This window comes from Trematomus bernacchii, unplaced genomic scaffold, assembly GCF_902827165.1.
Source record: "Trematomus bernacchii unplaced genomic scaffold, fTreBer1.1, whole genome shotgun sequence".
Taxonomy (NCBI): Eukaryota; Metazoa; Chordata; class Actinopteri; order Perciformes; family Nototheniidae; genus Trematomus; species Trematomus bernacchii.
In genome coordinates this window covers 1077464-1103839 of record NW_022987698.1, presented here as the reverse complement: position 1 = coordinate 1103839, position 26376 = coordinate 1077464, and the positions used below count along the sequence as shown (strand labels likewise).

Sequence of the window (26376 nt, the reverse complement as noted above, 5' to 3'; positions counted from 1 at the left end):
TTTAGGATTGATTTAGATTTTAATGGGTATTATACAAGTTTTCCAAAGGAAAAGAAAACATTTAAACAAGAGGCAAGTGAAACCCCACATCCAAACCAAAACTACAACAGCATCAGCTAACAAAATGGATATTGCTATTACACTGTACCCAACAAATACTGAGCGAGGGTATCATAAGTAATGATAAGACATAAAAGTGTTTCTTGTCTAAAATACACGAGAGCACCTATGGATGAAACCGATAGAAAGTGTCGCTTCTGATCTATCTGTCGAGGGAGCTGGAGGTGCAGAGATTTCAAATCCATTTTTCAGTTTTTGGTCTGTAGTGTAATATATACTCTATAATTCATCAAATAATAAAGATCTTTTCAAATAAACAAAATCAAGGGACAAATTATAATAATCTGTTGCTGTGTCAAACCTAGAAAAACTACTGTTAGGTTTATGACCTTTGATGGTTTCCTTCTCCTTGTTCAAACCAACAGGTCCACTCATTCTGCTGAATGCCCTGTGATTGCAATGATGCTCAGGGATACAACAACACAATTGCAGTTTTTAAAATCCAAATATAGTCTCTTTTTGGTTTCAAGTAAGAGCAAAAAATAATATTCATAATCAATTTAAGTCTGGAGCAAGCAAACATACCGACACATATCTTATTTACAATATCATTGTATTTACATCAGAGGAAACTGAGGGAAAGTGTGTTTGAATGCAAAGTTTCTTATCTCGTGTTTAAAAATGTAACAGGGAGTACAATGCTCAATGCAAGGTTCTTTTCTTTAAAAAGTGCAATTCCTTTTCTTAAAGTAAAAAAATATATATCCATATTTTCGTATAATATGTAGAAATGTTGTTCATATAAACAGCATTTGTTGATTTAAGAGCCCTAAAACCAGTGACTAAAAATGAATGCTTTCTGTTGATAGGCAGCAAATTATTATTATAGAATATAAATTATTTTACAATACTCAATAGAAAATCAGAAGTACCGCATGTCAACGAAAACAGACGTCTCTTGAAGTCTTTTTCTTTCTTTTAGGAGGGCATTTGTTGACTTATCTGCACTAAGGTGGGCAAGAATATTTGCTATTTATCACATGGTTTGGTTGCAAAAACTGGAAAACAACGCTCAAACAACAAATAAAGTTGCATTATAATATTAAAAAGTAACACTTCCATAAAATATCTAAGCATAAAACAGTGGTGGACCTGAAGGCAGCCCACGTAACCTCCAATACTTCAGGTTTATAAAATACAAAAGGCAGACAAGCCGGTATACATGCGTACATGTTTGTATATGGATGTTTTTTCTTGCCTGTGGAATAACAGTGCTGCGCAAGCATTATTTCTTAAAAAGTACATCCTCTACACAGTTATAAAAAGCAAGCCGATATTAAAAGTAAATAGTGGTAAACTGGTGTCTCTTGTTTCCAGTGGTCTGCAATGACACCTTTGAGTGTACCAATATTTTGTGGCACCAAGAGTTTCATCATCCACTCAACATGTTTCTTCCCTTCATATTCAAGTAGTGTTATGTGGCTATATTTGCACATCATAGAATAGCTTATACCAAAATAAAATCCTTGGACAGCGTCATGTGTCTCTGACGTCACTGGAGAGATGTGGTCATCACTGAAGAAGTCTTTCTTAATTTCACGCTCTACAACATGCTCAGACATCATGCTACTTTCCAGTTCATTTCATAAAATTCATAAATTGTCATAATAATATTGATTTGTATCATACCATATTATATATGACTGATTTTTCCTCTCCAAAACTTTGCAGTTTGTTGAGTTCTCTTTTCCCTAACAGGAGGTGCAACAAAGTCCTTTACCATGCTCCTTTTTTATTGAGTCTCTTTCTCCAGTTTTGAATGTGCAACTTTAAGATCCGTTGGTGGGTTGTGTGGTCTGTCTGTGTGCGTCTGTGTTTGCGTCCATGGGCTCTGCAGGAGGGCTGCTGTCGGCCTGCAGGGCCTGCTGGGTTTGCAGGTCTTTAACAACACTCTCCAGGTTCTGCCGAGCTTCTCTCTCCTGCTGAAGCTCTCGTCTCAGCTGCTCACGGTCAGCTTCTGCCTGCTGGAGCTGCACATGCAACTCTTCAATCTGCACAAAACAACAGATGGCAGTCAGTATACAAATGAAGCAAAGGGATTTAAAAAATCACAAATCAGTATATACAGGTGGTTGTGTTGATTATGTTGCAGACATCTCACCTGAGTGGAGTACTTGACCCGGAGACGTTCAGCCTCGCAGCCTTTGTCACACACTCGCAGCTGTCTCTCCCTCTCCAGCTCTCTTTTCAGCCGCCCACTAGACTCCTCCGCGTCCCTCATCTTCCTCTCCCAATCCACGCGAAGGCGTTCGATCTCCTTTCGCAGGTTTCGCTTGGCTTCGATGGCCTCACGAAGACGGCCTTTCTTTGCCACCCTCACAAACTCCAATTCCTGGTAACAAAGACATCAGAATCATTTCATGTTTAAAACACAGAGATGACTCATTCCTGCCACATAGTATTTCACAGGAACAGGATGTCATACCTGCTGAAGGCTTCGTTTCGCTTGCAAAGCAACTGCCAGCTTCTCCTCCTGCTTCACTCTTATCTTGATAATCTCCTGCAGGAGTTTTTCCCGGGCCTCTTTGCTGTCTGTGCCTCCGTACAGCATCTGTCTCAGGGTGTCCATCTCTGGACAAACCATCCCCGACTGCCAGCCGGGTGCGTCCTGAGGTGGAGGGACGCTCTGAGGGGTCAGAGTCTGAGACACGCTGCTGCAGGCTGACGGGGGAGAAGCCAGGGAGGAAGATGGCACTGGACCTAAGAGAAACATAGTTTTACATTAATAAGAAGACCATACCAAGAATATGGTTGTGTTTACTATTTTCACACTTAATTGCAAACTTGATGTGTTTATGTGTTTCAAGTCGACTCAATGTGTGGATACATAACTTTGTATTCATGTATTTTAATTGTAATTTCGACTTTTTAAGGTAAAAGTACCTCCTGGCATAAAAGGTGGAAAGTACTAGCTACTTAGTTATTAGCTAGATCTCAGTTTTAAAACATGGAAAAGTAGAATGTTGGTGTTTGTTTTTTTGGCTAATAACAGCAACATTAGCATGCAACTTATATTTTGCCTGTATTTCTTCCACTAAACACTAGGGGGCGGAGTTGTACAGGAATCACTCTGACCTCCTGTCCAGTGGGGCTCACTGTGTAAAACCAGTTGTAACTGTAAAACCTGTGTATAATATCAACTGTATACATCTTGTCATTTGTCAAGTTTTCTGTTTCTTCTGATTATTCCAACTCACGGTCATCACAGTTGTCCACATCGATCTCTCCGTCTGTGTCCATGTCCTCCGGTTGGTTGGCAGGACTGGAGGGAGGCGGTTTTACTTCAGGTTGTGCGTCTCCATTAAGCATCTCCTGTGGTGGCCTGGAAATGACTGCTGACCCCCTGCTAGGAGTGTGGCTGTCCCTCGGATTGACTGGAGGGGCCAGGGGAGCCGCTGTCAAAGTCTCGTGAGTCTTTGAGTAGGACCTGTGTAGACAATGAAGATCAATATAAAGATTTCCATGGTTGTAAGCCTGATATTAACAATGATTGTCTCTTTAAAACTAAAACTACCACAGCTTTCATCAGATGACTCACCTATCCACCTCCTTCTTAGTGGCCGGCTTTTCTTTTTCTGCTGCTTTGGGAGACCAGGGGCGGAAAGCGGAGGGCCTCTGTTTCATTTGGACCTGTTTCAGATCCTGCAACAACAAACCAAACAACAAACTTGAATAAACTCACAATAAACTACCACTAGAATATGGTAAAGTAATCTGTGACGAACACACTCAAAGGCCCCTTTTCATTTAACAAGGCTGAATGTTGAGAGGCCATACATAGGTGATAATGTGATGATTCAAAAAGACAACGGCTTATAAGTCCCCCCTTTGACCTTTGCGGCAAATTCGGTTTTCACACTAGCAATGTGCGCATACAAACCTTGTGTGCAGACTTTGACAGCGATTGTAGCCAGTCGGGTTTCCTGTCTTTGTCAGCTGACGGAGATTGTAATTTGTCAGATTTGGACCTCTTGGCTGGGGCCGGGCTTGGAGACTGGGGAGAGGAAAGAGAATAGACGGTTAATCATCGTGATCCTTACAGAGATAAAGTGCACATTACATAATGGAGTACAGTGGATATTTCAGGAGCCCACGACTTCTAAAAATGCTACTGTATGACTGTTAATGGCATTATTCATAGGCAGCACACAGATTTGTCAGAACATGGAGTGACTTTTTACAGCCAAGAGCAGAGCCTCACAGAAAGCAAGAAAATCCAACCAACAGAGAAGAAGTCACAGAGAGACAAGGGGGATAGAAGATGTGTCTGTGTAAGCGTTCAGTCTTGAGCTTGGCATGTCTACATGATTGTGTGTGTGTGTGTGTGTGTGTGTGTGTGTGTGTGTGTGTGTGTGTGTGTGTGTGTGTGAGTGGGAGCAGGGCTTTGAGCTGAGCAGACACTCAAGCTGGTCTGGCTGGCAGCCAATAGGGCTACATTGCTCCCTGCCAGGCAGAAGAGGCGCCATCAGGTGGAGCAGATCGACTGCCCGAACCACAGAAATATTGCAATATAGAAACAGAGGGAGACAGAGAGGGAGACAAATTAAAGTAATTGCACTCAGATCTGACAGACGATTGAGTTGAAGTGTTCAGAGAGAGTTCAGGGAGGGCCGCAGAGGCATGAAATGTTCCAGCGAAACTACGCTTAGAAAACCCGGGGAGGGAAGCATCTGCCTTGTTAAGTGCTACAAAATACAGAATCTCCAGAGACCCTGATTGTATATATTGTAGGGTCTGTGTGTGTGGCAAGCTGCAGCCCCGTGTTGAGATAGCTTCTCCTCAGCTCTCAGGTCTGCACTTGTCAGACAGAGGATATGTTTACCTATGCAGGCGCGGAGGCCAGCACAGACCTGCCTGCTGCTCTCTTACTCACTACTATGACATTCTGCCTCCAGGAATGGCAAACACTCCCATCTCCTCGTCTGCCTGTGCGATTCAAGACAAATGATTACTCTGTCTACATTCAAAATCCTCAATGGAAAACACTCCTGCGGGGTTGCGAGTAGTTGTGAAACCTTTATCGCTGCTCCACTGTAATCACCTCAAGATGGAAATTAATGACAAACCTCATTTAGCATTAAGCGAGAAGCCCGGCCGGTAATGATTCACGTCTCACAGCTACACAATGCCAGCCGCTGCGTGAGTGTGTGTGTGTGTGCAGGCAGTTATGAGAATGAGTGGGAGTTGGTGCGCGTGGGGAGGTGGGTGGTTGGCGGGTGTTGACATGCATACAGTATGTGTGTGTGGGAGTGTGTGTGTCTGGTACAGTGTGTTCAAGGGTGGAGGTCTGGCACTGTATACCTGAACTACAGATAGCCAAATTGTCTGTAGCGCTGCAACAAAATAAGTAAAAGAGTTTCTACAAGAGTTTTATTAATCATTTTAAATAATAGTGTAGGTCATTTATCAAGCAAAATGAAATCTGAAATGTATTATCTTAGTTAAACGGATAAAACAAGCACTTTGCCTTGAGATCTAGGAAATAGTGATCAATTGGTTTCACTTTTGTCTGGTACTTTTTAAACAAATTATAAAAGCACTGCTCTTCATTTCATAATCCTAGATCAAATAAAATTAAACTTCATATACTTAAAAATTTTTTTTTAATACATATTAGCTTCCAAAAAAGTGGTCGCTAGTCTCCGAGTGTTGACATATAAACACTTTAAAATCCAAATGTGTCAATTAAACAAGAGAAGAAAATATAAAGCAAAATATAACAAAAATTTGTAAAATACAATAATAATAATAAAAACAACTTCTACCAAAACATTTGTTTTTGTTTACAGTTTTAGTTTCTCGTCCGAACATATTGACTGCTTTTAAAAGCCTTATGTTAAAGTAAACTGTTACCAATTACCCCCCCCCCAAAAAAAAAATATATCCACAATCTGATGACTGATCTCTTTTTTTATAGTGTTACTTCATACAGGTGTTTGTTGCATGACATACACATGACATGTTTGTCTGGACACTCCCCTCTAGTCTCCTTGTCACACAAATCTCTCTTCCAGTCTAACCTGTAACCACACACAAACACACACACACACACACACACACACACACACACACACACACACACACACACACACACACACACACACACACACACACACACACACACACACACACACACACACACACACACACACACACACACACACACACACACACACACACACACACACACACACACACACACACACACACACACACACACACACACACACACACAAAAACAGCCTAGTGTTTGGTTTTGCTTCTGTAGGTTAATTCTTTTAACTGACTGCATCCCACTCAGCAGTGATCGTCCACTCACCTGCCTGACTCAAGGCCGGTGGTTTTCTAAGAACTGCTGCCCTGGTGTAATCAGACTCTGTAATTACTGGCATGACTGTTGTTTTCCCGACAAAAGGATGTCTGCCTGTCTGGTACTATTTCTACCCTGAGGTTTACAGCTCCAGGAAGAATAGGAGTGCTAGACATAATAGAGTCAGAAAACAGACACTCCCAGACACCACTGGGGACCTGCTGGCTAAATCTGACACTGACCTCACAGGAGAGCAGTCGCACGAGCTTAACTCACCACCACATCATAGACATAGCATGGCCACGGAGTCATAACACCCTCTGCGCACATCCTACTGCCTAGCAGGACCCACTGAGCCAGATGATAGGACATCCCTCTCTCACTGCTAAGAGAGGGAGACTTCCTCTGAGGAGTTTGCTTTGGCCCAGTCCCCTGTGGGAACAGAGTCTTGAGTAGGAGGGGGGTGGGCCAGGGGAGCGGGACCACAGAGGAAGCACTGAGCTGAAGGAATGTATACTTGAAGGCCAAGTACAGCCTCTCCTTTAAGACTCCATTCAAGCATTGCCCTTTTCAACTCGCTATTGTATGATATTTCTTTGAGGCGCTGTAATGAGGGAGCGTTTCAAAGCAAACCTGTAGGCTAAACAGGGTCTAATAGCAGCTGGGCAAAAGTAGACATGCTTTATTTTTTAATTAGTGTCATATAATAGCATGGTAATACCGGGATAAGCCCCAGCTATTTTCATGCTGGCATGGCAGATAATCACTGAGAAACACAACACATCGGAAACATATCAATGTCAACGAGCGTTTGACCTGCTTGAAGAATAATTAGTCAATATTGTGCTAACTGGAGCGTGATGGGGATTGTACTGTTTTTTCACTTGAACATGGAGCTAATCAACACTATTTGTTTATTGAACCCTGGTGCAGTTAATCTAGGACCAAACTAGGGCTGCCATTTGTTGTTGAACTGAGAGTGAATTTCGAACACCACAGAGAATACTGATTGAAGGGGGCCCTAAATCCAAACCTCTACCATGTGTTGTTGTGAACCCCCGCCCCCCCCCCAAATTATCAAGAAATACAACATGGGGTAGCACTCATCTGGTGAGACAAAAATAGTTTCCTAGCTGAACTTCCTCGGGCAAGAGTCATACAATACCAACGCATGCTGCATGATAGCATGGCATTAAGAAAAGTGCACAGCAACAAGACACAACAGTTTCAGATTACGGCCTCTTTTCCCGTCCTAAACCCCTGAATGTAATCCCCAGATCGACATGTGCTTAGTGGGGCGCTGTCTCACTCAAGGGCACACCAACTGGCACGGCTCGCTCGGGTGACAGCCTTAGTTGGAAGTGAGAGAATACTAGTTTTAGTAATCTGATCCCTGTAGTTCGGTGTGGATGTTCACAGGGATGCCTTGAGCTCTCTATTCAACTCTCACTGCATAAATTGTACCTCTTGATTTATATAAAGCTCTGTGGTAACTTTGTAACAGCTGGGGGAAAATTATTGCTGTCTGCCCAAAATATCCCTGAAACCTCATCCGTGCACCCACACCGATACAACTCAAGCTCCCATTTCCCCTCGCTAAATCTTAGCTTAATTTATCAATTTATTCTGTCTCCACTGCTGTGTCCATTTTTGAGGATATATTGTTTATGTAGCTGAACCGAGCCATGACAGTTTGGACACAAAAAGAGAGCTGCAGGACTTGGCATAAGGTCGGCATTAAAGTAAAGCTTATTGGATTGCCCTAATTGTCTTTAGGATTGAGACTTGATGAGGTCTGAGAGCTGCTGCTTCCCAAGGTGGAAAACAACTCATAAGGTCCGCACAGCTTGACGTTTATAGCTTAAAGGCAGTGTTAGAGAACTGCTATGCTTTTGTCACGCATTAATAAAGTGAGCTGTGTGTGGAAGATTAATGCTACACAAGATCGAGTGACCACAGTTGCATAAATCTCCTTATATCGGCATGCATGTCTCTCGTTGTAGAGGGGTCCCACCTCGGTTACTCTTCCTGAGGTTTTTTTCCTAAGTATATAGAGTTACGTCTGTTGTACATACGTAAAGACTCTTTACATTATTGTTGTCCATGGTTAAGTCCTTCAACCTCAGAAGAATTATTCATGTCTCATAATTGAACCGAATGTAGCAAAATGTATTAAACGTTTCTAAAGTATGCTCTATTGTGAAATTAGATATAATTGCTTAATTTATTATATTGTATTATTATTATAAGCGACTTGTTGTTGTATTTGGTCGAGTTGGAGCTTATACTTTATGTACACCGTTTGTACAATATATTTCACAAGCAAATCATATATTTTGGTGTCAATTCCTAACTAGCTATTGAATATTTAGCAAAGTAAAAACTATATTATTTAAAGCGTGTCCAAATATGAATTAAAACTATTAAAATAAATCCAACTCTCTATAATCCTTTGCTAACATGTTTCATTTCTACCTTCTGCGTCACGAAATAAATCTGTTCCTGATTGAAGTGAGTTCTCTGAAAGATCATCTCCCTGGTGAAAACAAACAAAAAGAAAGATTATACCGTACTACCACAGGGCGGGAAATGAATTCCAGTTCAGGTCCAAACATGGCAACCGTAATAACATGGACATGCCTGCCTGCCTTTCTTACAGTATGTTGACAGTAGCATCCAAATCACTCTCTCTGTGAGGATGACCTCGCCGTACAAAGGGCTCATAAGTCATTCAAACAGACATGGACACCCGAGACTAAAACATACGAAACAGATATCGCCGCAGATTATACATTATTAGCATGAGCATGTTTGGTATGGTTGTGAGGCAAAGTTATCTTAGGAAATGAAACGTGCTCTATGACGGGTGTATTTATAGGAGCACATAGCGCCAAATTCAGCAGATAGTTGTCTGAGCCCCCCGCTGTACTATTGCAATAAGAGAATTAAACTCCAGAGCACATGATCTGTGAAGACGCAAGGCTGTGTCTTGCAAACCAATAAAGGCACACACACACACACACACACACACACACACACACACACACACACACACACACACACACACACACACACACACACACACACACACACACACACACACACACACACACACACACACACACACACACACACACACACACACACACACACACACACACACACACACACAATGCCTTTATGCTTCTATTCACATCTAGCACACTTATAATGTAGGAGCAGCTGCAGCGCTAACCAGGAAGCCGGAGGGGATGAAGGTTAACGAGAAAGAGAGGAAGAGCAAAAACAGACTCGAGTTGACCTACGTTTATTGAATTTAATTTAGTGCTCCTGAAGGGTAAAATGAATTCTTACTCAAAAAGGATTTACGAAACTTTCAGGAACATCATGAATAAAACAAGAAAAAAAGCTTCTGCGAAATTGTGAGGAAATTAGATTCAAAAGCCAATTACTACTTTGGTTTTGGTCGATTCTGGGTTCAAAACCTCACACGGAAAAGGAGTAGAGCGATTTTCTTTTTGGGCTTCAAGCCAAACAAATGAAATATTTAGTCATGTAAATATTGTTATTCCTTTTCTTCTATTCTTTGTATCCTCTATTCAACAGTATCCATTGATGACCGTAAAAAAAAACTCTGTTAAAGTAGCTTTAGCTGCAACTCTAGTGGAACACACAGCAGTGATACAGAGTGTTTTTTTGCTCCTGAATTGAATTAAGGGAAAGCTGTGAGAAGGTCTTTGTCGGGGCCACTAAAATGGTTTCCAGGTAGGCGTGTGCAAGAATACTTCCCACGCCTAAAATAGTGAAATTCTTAATGCATTCCAGCTGTTTTTACCATTGTTACAAAATGTAAAAGTTATCATTATTTATAAAGTATCATGCAGCCATGTTGCAGAGCGTGTGCGACTGCATCCTGCCTCACATGTTTGCGTGCCTTCACAGAACTTGATCTCCGCTGTGCAGCAGTGCCAACGCCATCTTTGCCATGCCAGCTTAATCCCTTGGCATTACACATGACACTCATCTGTGCCACTAATGCTTCTCTGTGTATTTAAATAATATATAACTTACATGTATTTAAATGTATCATCGTGACATCATTCTAAATCAAATTGTTAAAAATACGTCATAATATGTTATAAAAATCAGGTTAACTCTTATCTGTTAACAACACAGCTTTGGTTCAATAAGTCAAATCTTGGACATCAGTGCCAGTTTTGTGGTCATTGAGGGACAAGCAATTGATTATAAAAGTAAAATGCCCAGTTTGCTATGAGGAGTTTAGAAAAATCCACAAAAAAAGTATTAAACCTGCTTTCATTCCAATTATAATTATTGGGATTTAAAATTCCCCAAATCTAATTCATATTAACAAAGAAAATAATATTTTGGATTAGTTGAAAATACAAGTTATTTTTTCATTATTTTCTTTGCGAATACGGTTTCACTTGTGGGACCACAATTCAATTCAAGGGTCACTTATTCTTTCTTCTGCAAGAAGTGGAACAGAATGAGTTTCAAATACAGCCAGGATAACATATCTGAGAATATTAAAAATATTTCTTTTAAAGGGGCATTCAAGTTTCACATTGGGAGATGTGCATAACATTTTTTTTAACAAAAGAATAATCTAAATTTAAGGTCGACATATCCTGATTTTAAGTGCACAGTAAGCACCGAGCTTTAAAATAAATCTGTTATTTCGCATACTGTAATACAATAAAAAACGTTCATTGTCAGTAAAATGCCCTTGGCTGTCTAACTCAATGCCCCGGTTCATAATGCAGGTTTTCGGTCAAATGTTAAAGAATTTAGAAAATTCCTCCAAAATGATGTCTGAATAAAAGACACCATAAACAATGAAAGAGAAAAGTTAAAATCTGTGAATTTCTCGCTGAAAAAAACCCAACTCTGTCCTTTCTGAGACACTTGGGTGTGTTAACAAACCATCCTCTCTTTTCAGAGCTCTGATGTCTCCAGACTGGAAACCTTGGTTTGTCACTGATAAGCACATCCCTGCCTGTACGCAGGGGAAGTGTGCGCCGCCGTTCCCACTGTCAGCACACTCCCTCTGTTCAGTCCAGTCTGACTGGCTTGGTTTTAATCCTGCAGATTAATACTAATGCCACGGCAAAGAAGGCAGAAAGACGATTAAAATGTCACTGGATAACCTCTCCGCAACCCAAACAGTTACAGCTCATAATACACAGACCATTATATCACTCGCAGTACCTGGTACAGCACAACTCCTCTGCACCTCCCTCACAGGGCAGAGACGGTGAAGGAGTCAGGACAGACGCGAGAGATCCCCATGTTAACAACCGAGGACAGAGTAAAACAGGCCACCAAGAACACACTCTTATGCTAGAGAGTGGTCTTGTTATACTTGATTTATTTATTGTAATTTTCCAATATATACATATAAGTGAATCAAAATCCCTGCTAAGTAATTAGATCATTAATTTTCACATTACAAACACATGTATCCTCATAGGCCTTCACTTTGCTGACTTCTCTAGAGTACCAAAATAACCTTTCTCTTCTTCATCAATGTATCTGACAATTCACTTCTTGATTATTCAATCCATTGTCAAATAACCAAACATGCTGATCACAGTGGCTTGTTTTGTCCCACTAATAGTCCAAAACCCCAAAACAAAATCAGTAAACAACCAGATGAGACAGAGAAAAGCAGCATTTAAGATTTGTTTTTGGAATGCTGGAAAAAAAACATTTGTTTAATTTCTTTAAACAATTTATCCATTACCACCCAAAACCTTGCAGATATGATTTTTTAAGTGTTTCAGCTCCTTCGTAGTCACTATTTCAGTTTCTAGGTCATAGGCATATATTGCAGACTAAATATATAACATACTTTGAGCAGACCCACTGCTTTAAATAATTAAAACAACAATAACCATCAGCGCAGTAACACTCAGCTAATTTAGATAAAACACATGTATACGTGCTCCCTGAGCAGCCAGTGGAGAGGAGGGCAGGTGGCAGGTTTATTTGGAAAGATGAAAATGGGATGAATACCAAAGGTTAAGAGGTGTGAGGGGATGGGACGGGCAGAGGGGGATTTAGGGCAGGAGGTCATAAAATCTGTGAGAGGGCGAGGTGAAGTTAGGGTCACTGCTCACTCAGGGTCCCATGTGATGTCATTTCACCAACACAGTATAAGTCCTGAGAACTGCTCAGGAGCTAATTGGTTGAACCAAGGTAATAAATCCTGCTGAAATGTATAGATACCATTCTATTCATTCTGTTAAAATGCTGCCTTCCTGGTCACCGGGTTAGTAAACTTCTTATCAACCACTGTTGTGTCTAAGACAATTTAAATAATAAAATACTAACGAAATTAATAATACAGACACAGAATGTGTCTTTTAAAGGCATTATTTTGGATTGATTAGCTTTGAACTTCAAATTCAGCTAAAAAGCCTGAGATCCAGGGTTTTTATACTGCACCACCACATAGGAGGCGTTTTACTAAAGCTATTGAGCAAGCAGAGAGCTAGACTGTGTGAAAAGATCTAATGGGTCCATTCAAATAGATAGAAAAAATTAAGAATAAGAGACATTTAATTACAAAGCAATGGGCAACCTTGACGAAGGAAACTAAACAGTTTTACTAAAAATAAGTGTTTGACCAATTAACTGTGAACACATTTTCAAAACTACACCAGGGCTTATTATCTCTGAAAATGTTCACCTCGCTGAATCAAAGGAGGGCCTCACAGTGCGAGTGTGTGTGTATACAGTTATATTTGAAAGAGATCAAATAGCATTTCACTTGTTTCCACTTGTTCAAGGAATTGTCTGTAAGGGAAATAGGGGATAAAACACCCACAACATCCGTTCCTTAGATCACACATTCCATCCTTAAACACTGGTTTTGTTTCCCTCCTCCATTCATAGGAAAACATATCTGCTTACAGAAGTAAATAGGTGAGAGGGCTCGAGCCTCGAAGCTTCCATAAAATGAATACGAGCTCTCTAAAATGGAGGACTGAGAGGGGCGGGTGGTGGACCGCAGCACCTCATGAATTCTGCAATTTGCCGTCTGTTTCTTGACTCTGAAAAATTCTTGGAAATGTATTTTCCTGGATGATTTTTATTGCACAAGAGCCTGTGTTTTTCTCCATGGCAACCACATAACAGTAGAGCCCAACTAAGCTCTGACTCAACAAACAGAACTCCACAAAATACCCATTTCAGCGCCAGGGTTTTCCCCCTTCACCCGAGCTTTCCTGCAAACCCTGCCCGAGACGGCTTTAAAACAGAGGCCGAGTGATCGCACTGACCATGAATGAAGACACATGCTTGGATTAATCAGGGCCCACATGTGACAAGCTACAGAAGGTATGTGAGGGAAAATGGACTCCTGGCGAGCCTCAGGTGCTGCATGGCTTTTCGCGAGCCAAAGCCCTGACACGTTCAGTACAGTAGGGCGGGCAGCAGCTGGGTACTGTTAACCTGCAGGAGCCCCGCTTTGAGCAACAGCAGGTTCAGAACAAATACACCGGACAGAGCATTACATAAAAGTCTGTCTCTATCTTGGTGGGCTGAGCTGGAAGGACTCAGGCGCTAATGTAGCCGCTAACGGGGAAAGCAGGCAGGCCAGGGATTAGTGTTGCAGGCAGGCACAGGCCTGAGAAGGAGGGCATGATGTGTGTAACTATGTAATCTCCATGGCCTTTCCCCGCAAATCTCTTAGACAGGCAGGTTGGACGCTCACAAGATAACCTTCAAGAGACTAATTACACAAGTACTGCAAGAAATGCGAACTAGCTTGTGTTGCAACTAAGAATCTATTGATAATCTTCATTATATCCATGCTTTAAGTTTTCCTTTCAATTCAAAGCCAGCATTTACTGTAAAGACAAAGTTGTTTGAAGGAGACGTCGTCCTCCCACCACCTGTCCTTGAATCATACTCATCACTTAGCACGCCAGGAGAGGATTTAGTTTGCTGATTTCTCATTGGTGAACCGCCAACCTTCTTGTCTTGACTAGTTAAGGCCATTCCTAAGAAAACAGGACATGTCTGCTAAACTGTAACTTAAGACAACAGTGAGCTAGGCCACAGTTTCAGCTGCTGTCGAGCAGCTGTAAGACTGTTAGCGTGTGCGGTTGCTCTCAGTCTTTTAGAGGCTTCACCCCAGCAAAAACACACAATCAAACTAAATTATCCTTTATTTGTTGCACATAGGGTCATTGCAAAGGGGCATGGGAGGCTGCCAACTTTTCTCTTTGCCTCTCCAGTACTCCCTATCTACCTCGTAGTGAGCACAGAGGAGTATGCCGCAGGGAGGGGAGGCCCTACACAGGAACTCAATAATAACTTTCAGCAGTCTAGCCAGGAGGCTGGAAGCCCAGACTGCGGCTGTTCCCTCCTGTCCTCGTTCCTCCCTCCGCACAGCCCCACACTCCTCCCTTAACCCCCCTCCTCCTGCTGGCCTGTGTCTGCTCCACAGGACTGATGCATTCTGCAGACAGGCCAGCGCTCTTAAAGAGACACAGGCCACATTTTTATCCCCTGAATCACTGCAGTGGACGGAGCAAGAGCAGAGTCCTTCATTTCCAGCCTCTCAATCAAGGGCCTGGGCTTTATTTCACTCGTTCTCTTAAAGCTTGAGAGTCTTACATTACGTGAATAAACAGGCCGAAGTATGTTGAGAGGCTCTCAGTGGAGATCTGGTTGGATTCTTTCATTGTCGCTGCCTTTGGCGATCTCTTTGATGCTTTCTTTAAAGTTTGCAAGTGCAATCAATGTTCTTGGCAGTGGAAGTATATTTAATTGTACCATTGTTATGATTTTTGGAGACACTCCAAAATAAACCAAATAATGCTAATAGGACTCTAAAATGACAATGCTACTACTGAAGTTGCTGCTATAAAAAAATTGCCTCTGGTGTTTTAATTTGACTATATATGACAGTCTTTTCTCAACAATTAATCTGCAGATTATATTTTTGCATTCAATTAATTGTTTGATATATAAAGTATATAAAAATCCATCGCAATTTGCAGGACACAAGATGTCTTAAAAATATCCAGTTTACTATAATAATAAAGGGGGAAAAGCCGCTAATTGCTCAATTTAAAGGTAGGGTAGGTAAGTTTGAGAAACCGGCTCGAGATACACTCTTTGTTATATTCCATGGAATGCTCTTAACATCCCGATAGCAATGAATATCTTAAAGGTAGGGTAGGTAAGTTTGAGAAACCAGCTCGAGATACACTCTTTGTTATATTCCATGGAATGCTCTTAACATCCCGATAGCAATGAATATCTTAAGTGCTTTGACAAAAAATCCATACAAAAATGTCATCTGTGGAAGCCGTAGTACTGTAAAAAGCACGACCAATCATTTTAGCAGGCCCGGCTAAAATAACTGGAAGGCCTACCTACCTGTCAGCCTTCCATCTGTGCACAAACTTATCTCGTGCCCTCATTGGTCATGTGTGCGTTCGTGTGTGTTGGAGGAGGGGCTCTATAAGGAAGTGGCAGATTTTCTCCGGTTGTGTATTTTCAAATTCTAGCGATCTCGAGCCGGTTTCTCAAACTTACCTACCCTACCTTTAAGTGCTTTGACAAAAAATCCATAAAAAAATGTCATCTGTGGAAGCTGTAATACTGTAAAAAGTACGACCAATCATTTTAGCCGGCCCGGCTAAAATAACTGGATGGCCTACCTGCCTGTCAGCCTTCCATCTGTGCACAAACTTATCTCGTGCCCTCATTGGTCATGTGCGCGTTCGTGTGTGTTGGAGGAGGGGCTCTGTAAGGAAGTGGCAGATTTTCTCCGGTTGTGTTATTTCAAATTCTAGCGATCTCGAGTCGGTTTCTCAAACTTACCTACCCTACCTTTAAGAACCGCAAACCATTAAGCATTTCTGCTTGGAAAAAACAACTCAAACGATAAATGTATTATTATTTTAGTTGTTGATGGTTCAAATAGAGAATCAGGCAATACCTGCTGGGTGTATTTGTGTCAGTCAAGGAAGGGTTGGTCTCCATGTGTTATATGTTGTAGATACATTTTTCGACACAAAGACATTTAGAAAAAGGCCAGGAACATGCTTCAGAAGGTTCCTATGTTTCTGTTTTTTTAGTCTTAATGAGTGAAAATCCCTACCTTACACTTTCTATTCCTCCTTTTTTTACAAGTTGAACCGAGCCTGAGACGCCTAAATAGCGTGTGACTGAGCAAAGCCATGTTGAGCTCTATACCACAGCAAGGAAACAATTAAAAATGTATTAGAGTTGAGTGACACAGAAACCTACAAGGGCGTGCCTGCCAAACACGCTCTCATTATTTTGCCGTCAGCACTTTCTGTCTCTTCATATACAAACTGTACAGAGCGGCAGAGGGTCTTAAGCCCCAACGCAAGACGCAAGGCGAGAGAACTAGGTCAATAACATTTATTCATAAGAAGAAAACATTGGCTTTACTCTTAATGTAATATAACACAACAAGAATACAAAAACAATGCCATGGAAGCGCTCAGTGGGTACAACAGAACTTCAAATATTCTATTGCCTAAATATCTTAGGGGCTTAAGGGTTAACACATCTCAGCTGCAGCATAACAAAAGATGAAATCTCTATGGGAGGTTTCAGTGCCAGAGTCAGCAAAGCAGCACAGTCCTCTGCAATGATAACCCCATTCTGGAAAACCTATAAGGCTGAGCATCCAGCTTCAGATGGACCAAACAGCTCCAGCTCAGGCTCTTAAAACTGGGAAAGAAATCTTCCAGCAGAACATAACTGAGACTCTCAGGAGTGTCTTCATTGCAGAAAATCTTAACGAGAATCTCACTGGCCCCAAACTTCAGTATATTCATGGCTTAACAATGCTGTGATTCCCGCTCAAGGCAGATGTGCAAATAAAGTAAAGCCACCACCTGACTATTGGGCTGTTTCTGGACAAAAAGAGAGAGAACCTGAATTTGTACAAAACAACTTAATGTTCATTACTCTGTGGTGTGCATGGCGCTTTCGGAGGGTGACGCATACCCAAACAACACCAATCCATTGAATCACCAGTGTTTACGCAGCCACATAATTCTGCACCATCTGTAGGACTCAGATCTGATCTTCTGCATAGCATAACAAGCTAACGGCTCTGCAAGAACAAGGGGACACACACTCCCTGAGCTATCGTCTCCTGAAACACTTTTAAAAGACAGCCAGCTCATTAAAACACAACAAAGATCTCCTGCCCAGAATATTTCTTTATTTGCAGCAGTGATAACAGCTTCACGGTGACGTCCTCTCCTTTGCCCTCGAACTCTGAACCAACTGTCACCTCCTTCACCTTACAAGGCAGATGCAGTTTGAAAAAAAAAGGCAATGAACTTCTGACCTGTCATTCAGACTGCAGAGGAAGCTTTGCAGCTCGGGGGCAACCAAAGTCCACCATCCACTCTGTCTCTCCTCTCCCTCAATGTCTCACCCTACCATCCCATAAACCCCCACTAAAAACCTCCTGCTCCCCCTTTTATGGCTGCCAGATGGTGGGGAGGCCTCCGTGCCTCTGGACTTGCCTCTCCAGTCTAGTAAAACCAGTTGACCTCAGCAACATAAAAACTGCTATTTATGAAAAGGCTTGGAACAAAACACACAAACATCCTGCCACTGAAACAATCAAATGCCATCTCATCTCCCAAAGAGCCCTTTTACAAGATGAGAGCCGGACAGCAGAGACACCAATAGACGTGTACCCTTGCTCTGGTGGTGAAGTCCAGATGTAGCGACTACACCCAGGTACAGTTTTATTTCTTCTCCTGTGTGAAGGGTTTTTTATTTGCATGCCTTGGGTGTGAGCGCAGGACTTTGGCAGCGTCTAAATTTCTCCCTGAGAAACGGAGAAGCAAAACAAACAGAGCTGTCTGCATTCAGGTCGAAGCTGAACCGCAGAACCACAGTCTGGCCTGCGGTTCACAACATTCTGTTCCAGCACTGACTTCACCTAAAACAAACACTCTCAAGACCCATCCACCTCAGCCAGAGGGAGAGGAATCTGAGAAAAAGTTTACATTTAAACTCCATTAACAAATCACACTCCTTTTTCCTGCTGCTTCTCTGACTGATGTTTTCACCAAGTGCTGGGCAAATGTTTTCACTCACTTGTCACTTGTGTAGGAGTTATGCCCTTTGACGGCATGCTCGGACTGCGTCCAAGGTTTGTGGCGTTGGGTGGGAAAGAGGGTTAAAAGGCCACAGATTGGCGTGTTATAAAAGAGCAGTCCAATCAATGGCTTCTTTTTTATTGCAAATCAATTTAAGTGATTATCTGCTCTTCCAATAACAACTTTCTTCCCCCCTCTGCTCACCTCAGATGCCCCTCCTTCTTTCTTTATTTGTTCTACCAGTTGGAATCTACCATTTATGTCCTGCAATTCAACCTGACCTCCAGGCAACCCCTGGCATGGCTGCCTAAGCCATTAAGGTAGCTGTGACTGTGGGTTATTAGTGTGATAAAAGTTTACTGTCCCTCCAGCCACTCTGCACGGCTGCTGTTCGACGCCTCTGAGGAACACGTCTATCGGACCTTTCACACAGCAGATTGACCATGAGGGCATTTAGTGAGAAGGCCAGCACTCAAATACACTTAAGAGTGAAATCTTTAATAGAGACGAGAGACACATGCAGCCGGAATATAAGAAGCAAACCGGGCTGCCTCCAAGTCAGGATGATGAATCAAAGTAGAGCATCTCCTGTGCTTTGGCTTTGTGGAAATATGTAGACAAGAGGGCTTAGGGGGTGGTGGTTGTCTGTGCTATGTTTTTTCCTGTGCGGCAGAAGTTGTGGGCAGCCGAGCTAACTGCAGCCTCAGCACTTCTCTCTATATTCTCCAGTTTCAAGCCAAGAGAGAGAACAAAGGCAGAGAGCTAAGCTGCAGCAGAGGTAATGAGGACAGAGGCATGCAGCACAGGAGTGTGTGCCCTCAATAAAGAGTGCTGCAGCAGTCTATGATGGAGTCCTGTTGGACAGCAGGAATAAAAATCCATGCAGCTGCTGCTAGCCTGTAGTCTACCCACAGACAGCAGTAACTGACTGACTGCAGCCCACCCCTTTTTACACTGCAGCTCTGTCTACCACAAAATGGAAACCACAGTGTGACTGGAATTTGCTTGGAAACACATTGAGATCCATGAAGTCAGACAGTAAAACTGTTTATTCCATTGAGATACTTAAGCTATACATTATCTAACAGTGGTCAAATGTTGTTTACTCTTTAACTTATTGCAAACAGAACTGTGGTTTGAGTGCATTACAGCGAAACATATAATACTGTATATAGATGGCTTGAAAGAAATGTTACCATAAAATGAAGTCAACGTGACAGAACAATTAATTCATACCAAGCTGATACTAATAATGCACTGTCAAAGAATCAACTAAAACGTGTCAGATGGCGGCGCTGAGTTCTCACAAATGACACAAGCTCGGATTCCTGAGAATGACAAACACTGTGAGCTGTGGTGTGAAGTATTTGAAGGCGCAGCAGGGCATAGAACTGAGGAAATCCACATTATTGCTAAAGGAGAATCCCAATTAAACTTGAGGACACACCCTTTATCCAGAGTGACTGCCAAAAGCTCTCCAGCTCGTCAGTTGGAATCAATAATATGATTAACAGGGGAAAAGAGAGTGAAGGGAAGAATTTTGTAGCAAAAATCAAACTTGAAACGGAGGTAGAAAAACTCCAAAAGGAGAAACATTTCTTTCTGGAGTTGCTATTCATTATACACTACATATCCTTCTGTAAGCCTGAACAATGCTTGCTTTTTTTTCGCAGTTTCAAAGGGCCATGAAAGACATGTTCTGCTCTGCTTTGCTACACCATTAATTATAGGAAAAACACGTTAACTTCCAACACGTTTAAAAAAGTAATTATAGTAGCTGTATCTTACGGGTAAATATAATAATTGTAACATTATTTTGCGCAAATGTCTTTCATTTTGAAGTCAGAGGCATTCCACAGAGAGGCTGTTTTGGCAGCTCTGGGCTGTAAAGTTGTGTCAGTGCTGGTCCATGCCAGCCCCACCCCATTAAGGCCGAACCCTGCACATCATGTGTTTCCACTTTACCGATAGGGTGGAAATGACCTCAACGCAGTAAAAGATGACAGGGGTGCTAGCGCTGTTCACCAGATGTGAGCAGAGAAAAGAGAGAGAGAAAGAGGAGGAGGAGGAAGGGGAGAGAAAACCATTCGCCTGAAGAATTTACTGCAAACCCCTGAGGAGCCGTGTGATTGAGGGTTCAAGTCGAGCTCCAGAGGTTCCTGGTGTATCTCAGCGGCACTGGGGGAGAACATACCCTCCTGGACGGGCCAGACGCAGAACTTCATGCACAAACACATACATGTGGCCCTGCATGTACGCATACACGTGTACATCCACTGCACCTGCTAGCCACACAAAAGCCACTTCCTCCCACTATGTCCGGGACAAGCCCCTTTATCCCATTTAGTACAGCCTGCACCACAACAAAGGCAGAGAAATTAGGGAGCTGTGTTGATGATAGGGCGACTAATCTCTTTGGAGGGACTCATTATATCAAAAGCCTGTACAGTTGGGCAGCTGAAAGGCCTGAATTAAATGTGGACATGCAGAGATGGGCGTCTTTGTGAAGATGAATGCACCAACAATGCCCTGCTATTACCTCTGGAATAATTCATACATTCCATATGGGACAGATGCCCCAAACAGACCATCTTCTTTGCATTTGATTTAAAACTTTGAATTGATGCAAGGTCAGGAGTGAATTGATTATATGCAAAATACTTGCTTGTTTTTGCACCATCAATGTATTTTCTAGTCTAAAACTATCATGCAGGCTTCATAATTGTTCTAATCCTCTCTTGAGTAAATCTCAAAAGGTCACTTGACCTTAACACATACTCCTGTGCAGCAGCTTAAGACTGTTGGAGCCAAAAGGAGAGGTGATTTTGATGATAATCTGAAAAGCAGCTTTCCGTATTTTTAAGATGATGCGTGTACTACTGTACCTCTTCTCTTGACACCGGCCATACTGTGCTTAAGACACAAGGCTTATAATAGTCCCCTCATTATAGGATAAAGCGTTGGCCTGCTCTATTTCAGGCCATGGCTGTCTGTGTCTGCACTCGTCGACTAGCTGGAAATAAAGCCAGACGCTTGTCAACGCCACAAGCACAAGGGAGGCAGAAAGGCCCTGCTGGGCAGCCTGCTCAGTGAGCACACTGCGGGGCAACCCTGCAACTATTAGACACCTGCAACAAAGGGGGGGGGGTCGGGGGGTGAGGGAAGAGGTGTCCTCAGCGTGTGAGCAACTGTGGCCAATCTGCACGCCTGTCTTTATAAATGAAGACCCTGCTGTATTGATGCAGAAAGAAAGAGCAACAAGTGAGAGCAAGGTGTGGCTCAAACTTAGAGAAACCAAATATGGATGCATTTGCTGAAATGTAGTCCACTGTGCTTTTCAGTGAAGTAATAAACAAGACTAGCAAGGTCAAATAGGAAAGAAAAAGCCATCTGACTAGATGATGCTGTGGCAAAGAGTGACCATGACGGATCCTGGGGTGCCTGTAAAACTGAATAAATAACTTTCCCCCCCCTTACTGCAATAGAGTCGGTTAGGACAGCTGTGCTGAATTCATTTGATACGGGTGCCTGCTGACAATGCTGCATTGCTCCGTCTCTGCAAGAAAGCATGTCGAGAGGGTCTGAAGAGCACACAGGGGCTCGCAGCTTTTCACCAACACTGAATGATTGTTCTGCTGTACAACCCAAGGCTCTGACCCCTGCGAAACCAAGCTAAGAGAAATAAACCATTTATTAGAGGGGCGGCCCCGGAGCTCTACAGTACGTGCAGATTGTCAGGGAAAAGAATCCGAGCTCTAAGATCAGATTTTGAGATGTAATGTTCTGGCGGCAGAGCCGATACGTGAGATGATAGGCGTCTGCAATGGCACACAGCAAAATGTGTCGAAAAAATGATGTGGATCCCACTCATTTTAGCATTTAGCGAGCTCTTGAAAGCAGGGAGATACAGGATGGTTCTATCTATCTATCTATCTATCTATCTATCTATCTATCTATCTATCTATCTATCTATCTATCTATCTATCTATCTATCTATCTATCTATCTATCTATCTATCTCAATCAAACACAGACAGATTACGAGTTTTCATCTCTTCATAAGTAGACGATCAGCCGTCGCCCCTGGAAAAGTACAGTGATACATGTGCGGCGTATGTAGGCCAGTCTGAATACAGACTGATACAGCATGTGCTCACTACAGTGGAGGTGGAGATCTAAGTATAATGCAGTGTGAGGGGGAGTGCAGTAGGAGATCTCAGTGGAGGAGGAGAGCCTGTGTTTGCATGTGTGTGTGTTTGTGTGTGTGTCCTACAGGGTCGAGGAGGTGTCAAATGGAGGAGGTGAGTGATGGTGGCGGGGCAGAGGAGGTGTCAGACATGGAGGTCTTGGTGATGGAGAGGGGAGTTTTGTACAGTACTGACCTGTGGGAGAAGTGTGTGTGATGAAGAGACAAGGAGGAGGAAGAGGAGGGGGAGGAGGAGGAGGAGGAGGAGGAGTTGGAGAAAGGAAAGCAGCACCAGCAGCAGGAGTAGAGATTTGTATTGGAGGTCACAATGAAAGAGGATGGTCGGTGAATGGAGGAGGCTAAGGTCTCTGTACTGTAAGAGGTCTATGCACTGTGTGTTTATACATGCATGTGAGTGTGTGTTTTTTTGTGTGTTCTGGTGCGCTTCTTTGAGCCCACCAGCCAGAGAGCACGAAGTTCTTATTTAGCACAGGAAGAGCAGCTCTGCTTAGCAACCACAGCCGCCCTCCAATCACAAGCGCACGGAGCAGACTCCAACAGAGGACGAGTCCTTTTTGAGAATGTGTGGAGTCTGACAGAGGCCTCTAAATGTTGAGGTCCACACCTGCCCACACTCACACACATACACAAAACCGGTCTGTAATGTGAACTATTTCTCCAGGATTCAGCTCAAAGCCTTTATGCCGCTGGCAGACGAAGACAAAAGTGCAGTCACACCCCTCTGCGTCTCCCCCGCGTCAGAACTCAGCAGAGAATTCAAAGTTAATCTAAACCATCCTAATCCGAACATTTTAATTATGCATATCCCAAAGAGCAAGGGAGACGTGTAAATCCTTAAAACATTCATTCCGCTTTTCCCGCAGCCACACAAGGCTCCGTGCTGCAACTTGGCAGCGCACCAGTTGCAAGTGAACGATAGCAGCCCCGATTGTGATCTGCCAGCCATCAAAACAGGAGGCACGAGCACGATTTGGGCCAAATGCTGTCTGAACACTGAGCAGTCTGTTTGGTTTAGCTGCGTGAGCTAATCCTTATGATAGCTTTGGAGGTGGTCGGTGGGCGGATTGTAGGCGAGAGCAGCATGCCGATTTGTCATATGGCACCAGCAGGGCCTACTTCTGCTCTGGCTGGAGCTCCATTAGCACATCTCCAATGTGGTCTAACAGTTATGTAGCTTAGAGCTTAGGGTCATTAAGGAGAGACAGAGAGAAGATGTAAGGGAATACATATTGCAATATGTCTGGCCGCTAAAGTCTCATCAGGAAACATGAATTGTATGCACAATTTCACTGTTGGTTTCTCCATGTTGCGCACTCTCCGCAGTACATCTAATTCATGCTCTAATTAGAAAATTCCACAGGGACTGGTTATAAATTGTGAGGATGCTTAGAGTAGGACGAAGAAGGAGGAGAAAGACCATGGCTAACATTCATTCTGTCTGAGTCTATCCGTGTTCCTGAAGACGCTGTCCAGAGGAGATGACGGTTTTGATGTGCACTGTGGTCTCTGCATTCCAGGGGTTATGTAGGATTATCAGAGTTTAACCCCCCTCCCATGACTACAGCAGCTTAGTAGCTCAGCCAGCAGCAGATGCAGACTCCAGGATTTCCTGTCTCTGCACCAGATGGGCCTGACTCTTAATCACAGAGCTGGAAATCAGGAGGTGATCGAGGAGGAATTGATGATGATTGTGGAATAACACTAACCCATACAGGCATCTGTTCTGCCACTAAAGGACCGACGGACTGTCTGGCTTGTTGACTGCAGTCACAGCCAGGGCTCATCTCCTTCCTCATCTCATCATCGCTGATCAACACTAATCATCCTCCTCCCTCACTCCAAGAGTTATACAAGAAGTCTTTCACACATTAGCACTGTGCTGTGTCATCGAGGTTTAGAGAAGATGGAGCAAAACACTGAACATGAACTGATCAGAAATAGAGCTGGCCGGGCAACTTCAAAATAAAAACGTACAATATAACTTTGAAAATGTGCATGCATGTATGCTTTATATGGTGTTTCCTTCTGATTTTGTTCTTGCTATTTGACTTTGCAAAGTGCTATATAAATACACTTTTAGTAATATTTTTTAATTATCTTCTAATTATTCAAATGTAATCTAAATGAATCTTAGTTTATATATGAAAATCTTTAACCTGATTATCAATTTTCAATACATGCAGATTTTACATGAAAAAACAAATGATAAGTAAAAAATACTTGTTTTTGCTTTTCACATGTGATTCTTAATGTACATGTTAATGTCAATACTTTTACTCAATTAAGATTTTTAATGTATGCCGTTACTATATGTAGTATTTTTATATAGCATTTTCGCAATTTTTACCTTTTGTAGTATTTTTAAAAAGTAGCGTAGCTATTTTACCTAAGTGAAAAATCTGAACACTTCTTTCAACAGTGCAAACATGTATTAACGTATGGAGGAAGTTGGTAGAAGTATTTTTTTAATTTGAGCTTTAATACATCTAAAAACAAGGCAGTATGGTTGAAATCAAGATAACATTAAAATATTTGATTATTAATATGAATATTTTCCAATATGGTTATAATACATTATATCATTATAGATAATAAATGGGGCATGACTGCTAATGTTTTTAGAATTAAATATAAAATAATCAATTTGATGTTCTCTGTTCAAAGCGGCCATAACACATTTGTGAAAAAAAGCTAAATTCCATAACTAAGATTTTAATTAAACATGGCCAGAATCATTGATATGGACACACATTTGTAGGAGAATATCATGAAAATATATTATAATTACAGACAATAATATTGAACTATGGCCCAGCCTTACTTCTATCATGCAGACACCACTACAGGCTCCAATCTGTCTTTGAGCACCAAACCAGGAAACCCGTGACAGGGCAAACTCTCAAGCATGGATTTCCCACCCTGGGAGAGGCTGGAGGTTACAGACCAATCCACACAGCATCCAAAGAAACAAGTCACCAACAAAGAGAAATGGCTGCACTTCACAGACTCTGAAAGCTCGGCCCTCAAACAAAGGAGGCGGCAGGTCTTTAGCATACATCACCCATGACAGAACCCCAGCTGACACCCTTTTAACATGGGGTCACCCCTCGCAGAATGAAGGCCACAACCCCTGGGAGAGCCTGACACTCCTTTGCCTTGACATGCCGTCCGTGCTTTGGCCAAAACACTCCGTCCAGCAGCCACTGTATAGACGAGGTGACGGTCTTTTGGGGGGGTTGGGAGGGGGGGTTGGTCAGTTGGGAGTTCAGAGGGGGTTAGGTGGTCAGGCGGCTGCTCTCAAAAGAAGTAAGAAGTAAGCAATTGCAACAAACTACCAAGAAAAAACATTGGCTGCAGCAGGAGAACATTAAGAAACATGCTCAATCTGAGCTAAATGCAAATGACGCCATGTGTATCTGGGTGATGTGGGCGGATTGGTTCTTAGCTGACTGGGTCATCGCTGGGCAGACAGGCCCATCAAGGACCAAAGAGATGCACGCTGTCAGCTTTCAGGGCTTCTCAGAGGTCAGCAGACAGATGGGAATGGAAATGAGCCGGCAGAGAGCTCATTTTAATCTGGCCCGCACAGCTGATCCAGTC

General features: G+C 42.6%; 1 protein-coding gene across 1 annotated transcript in view; it reads right to left on the bottom strand.

The window, feature by feature from the left end:
• The window catches only part of skib (v-ski avian sarcoma viral oncogene homolog b), a 30288-nt gene continuing 3912 nt past the window's right edge, over window positions 1-26376 (bottom strand). Inside the window, exons 2-7 of the mRNA XM_034139271.1 lie at window positions 4001-4114; window positions 3659-3762; window positions 3318-3547; window positions 2546-2820; window positions 2222-2452; window positions 1-2111 (exon numbers count right to left, since the gene is read on the bottom strand). Coding sequence (XP_033995162.1) covers window positions 1890-2111; window positions 2222-2452; window positions 2546-2820; window positions 3318-3547; window positions 3659-3762; window positions 4001-4114 — 1176 coding nt within the window. The 3' untranslated portion in view covers window positions 1-1889. The remainder of the gene's footprint in view (window positions 2112-2221; window positions 2453-2545; window positions 2821-3317; window positions 3548-3658; window positions 3763-4000; window positions 4115-26376) is intronic.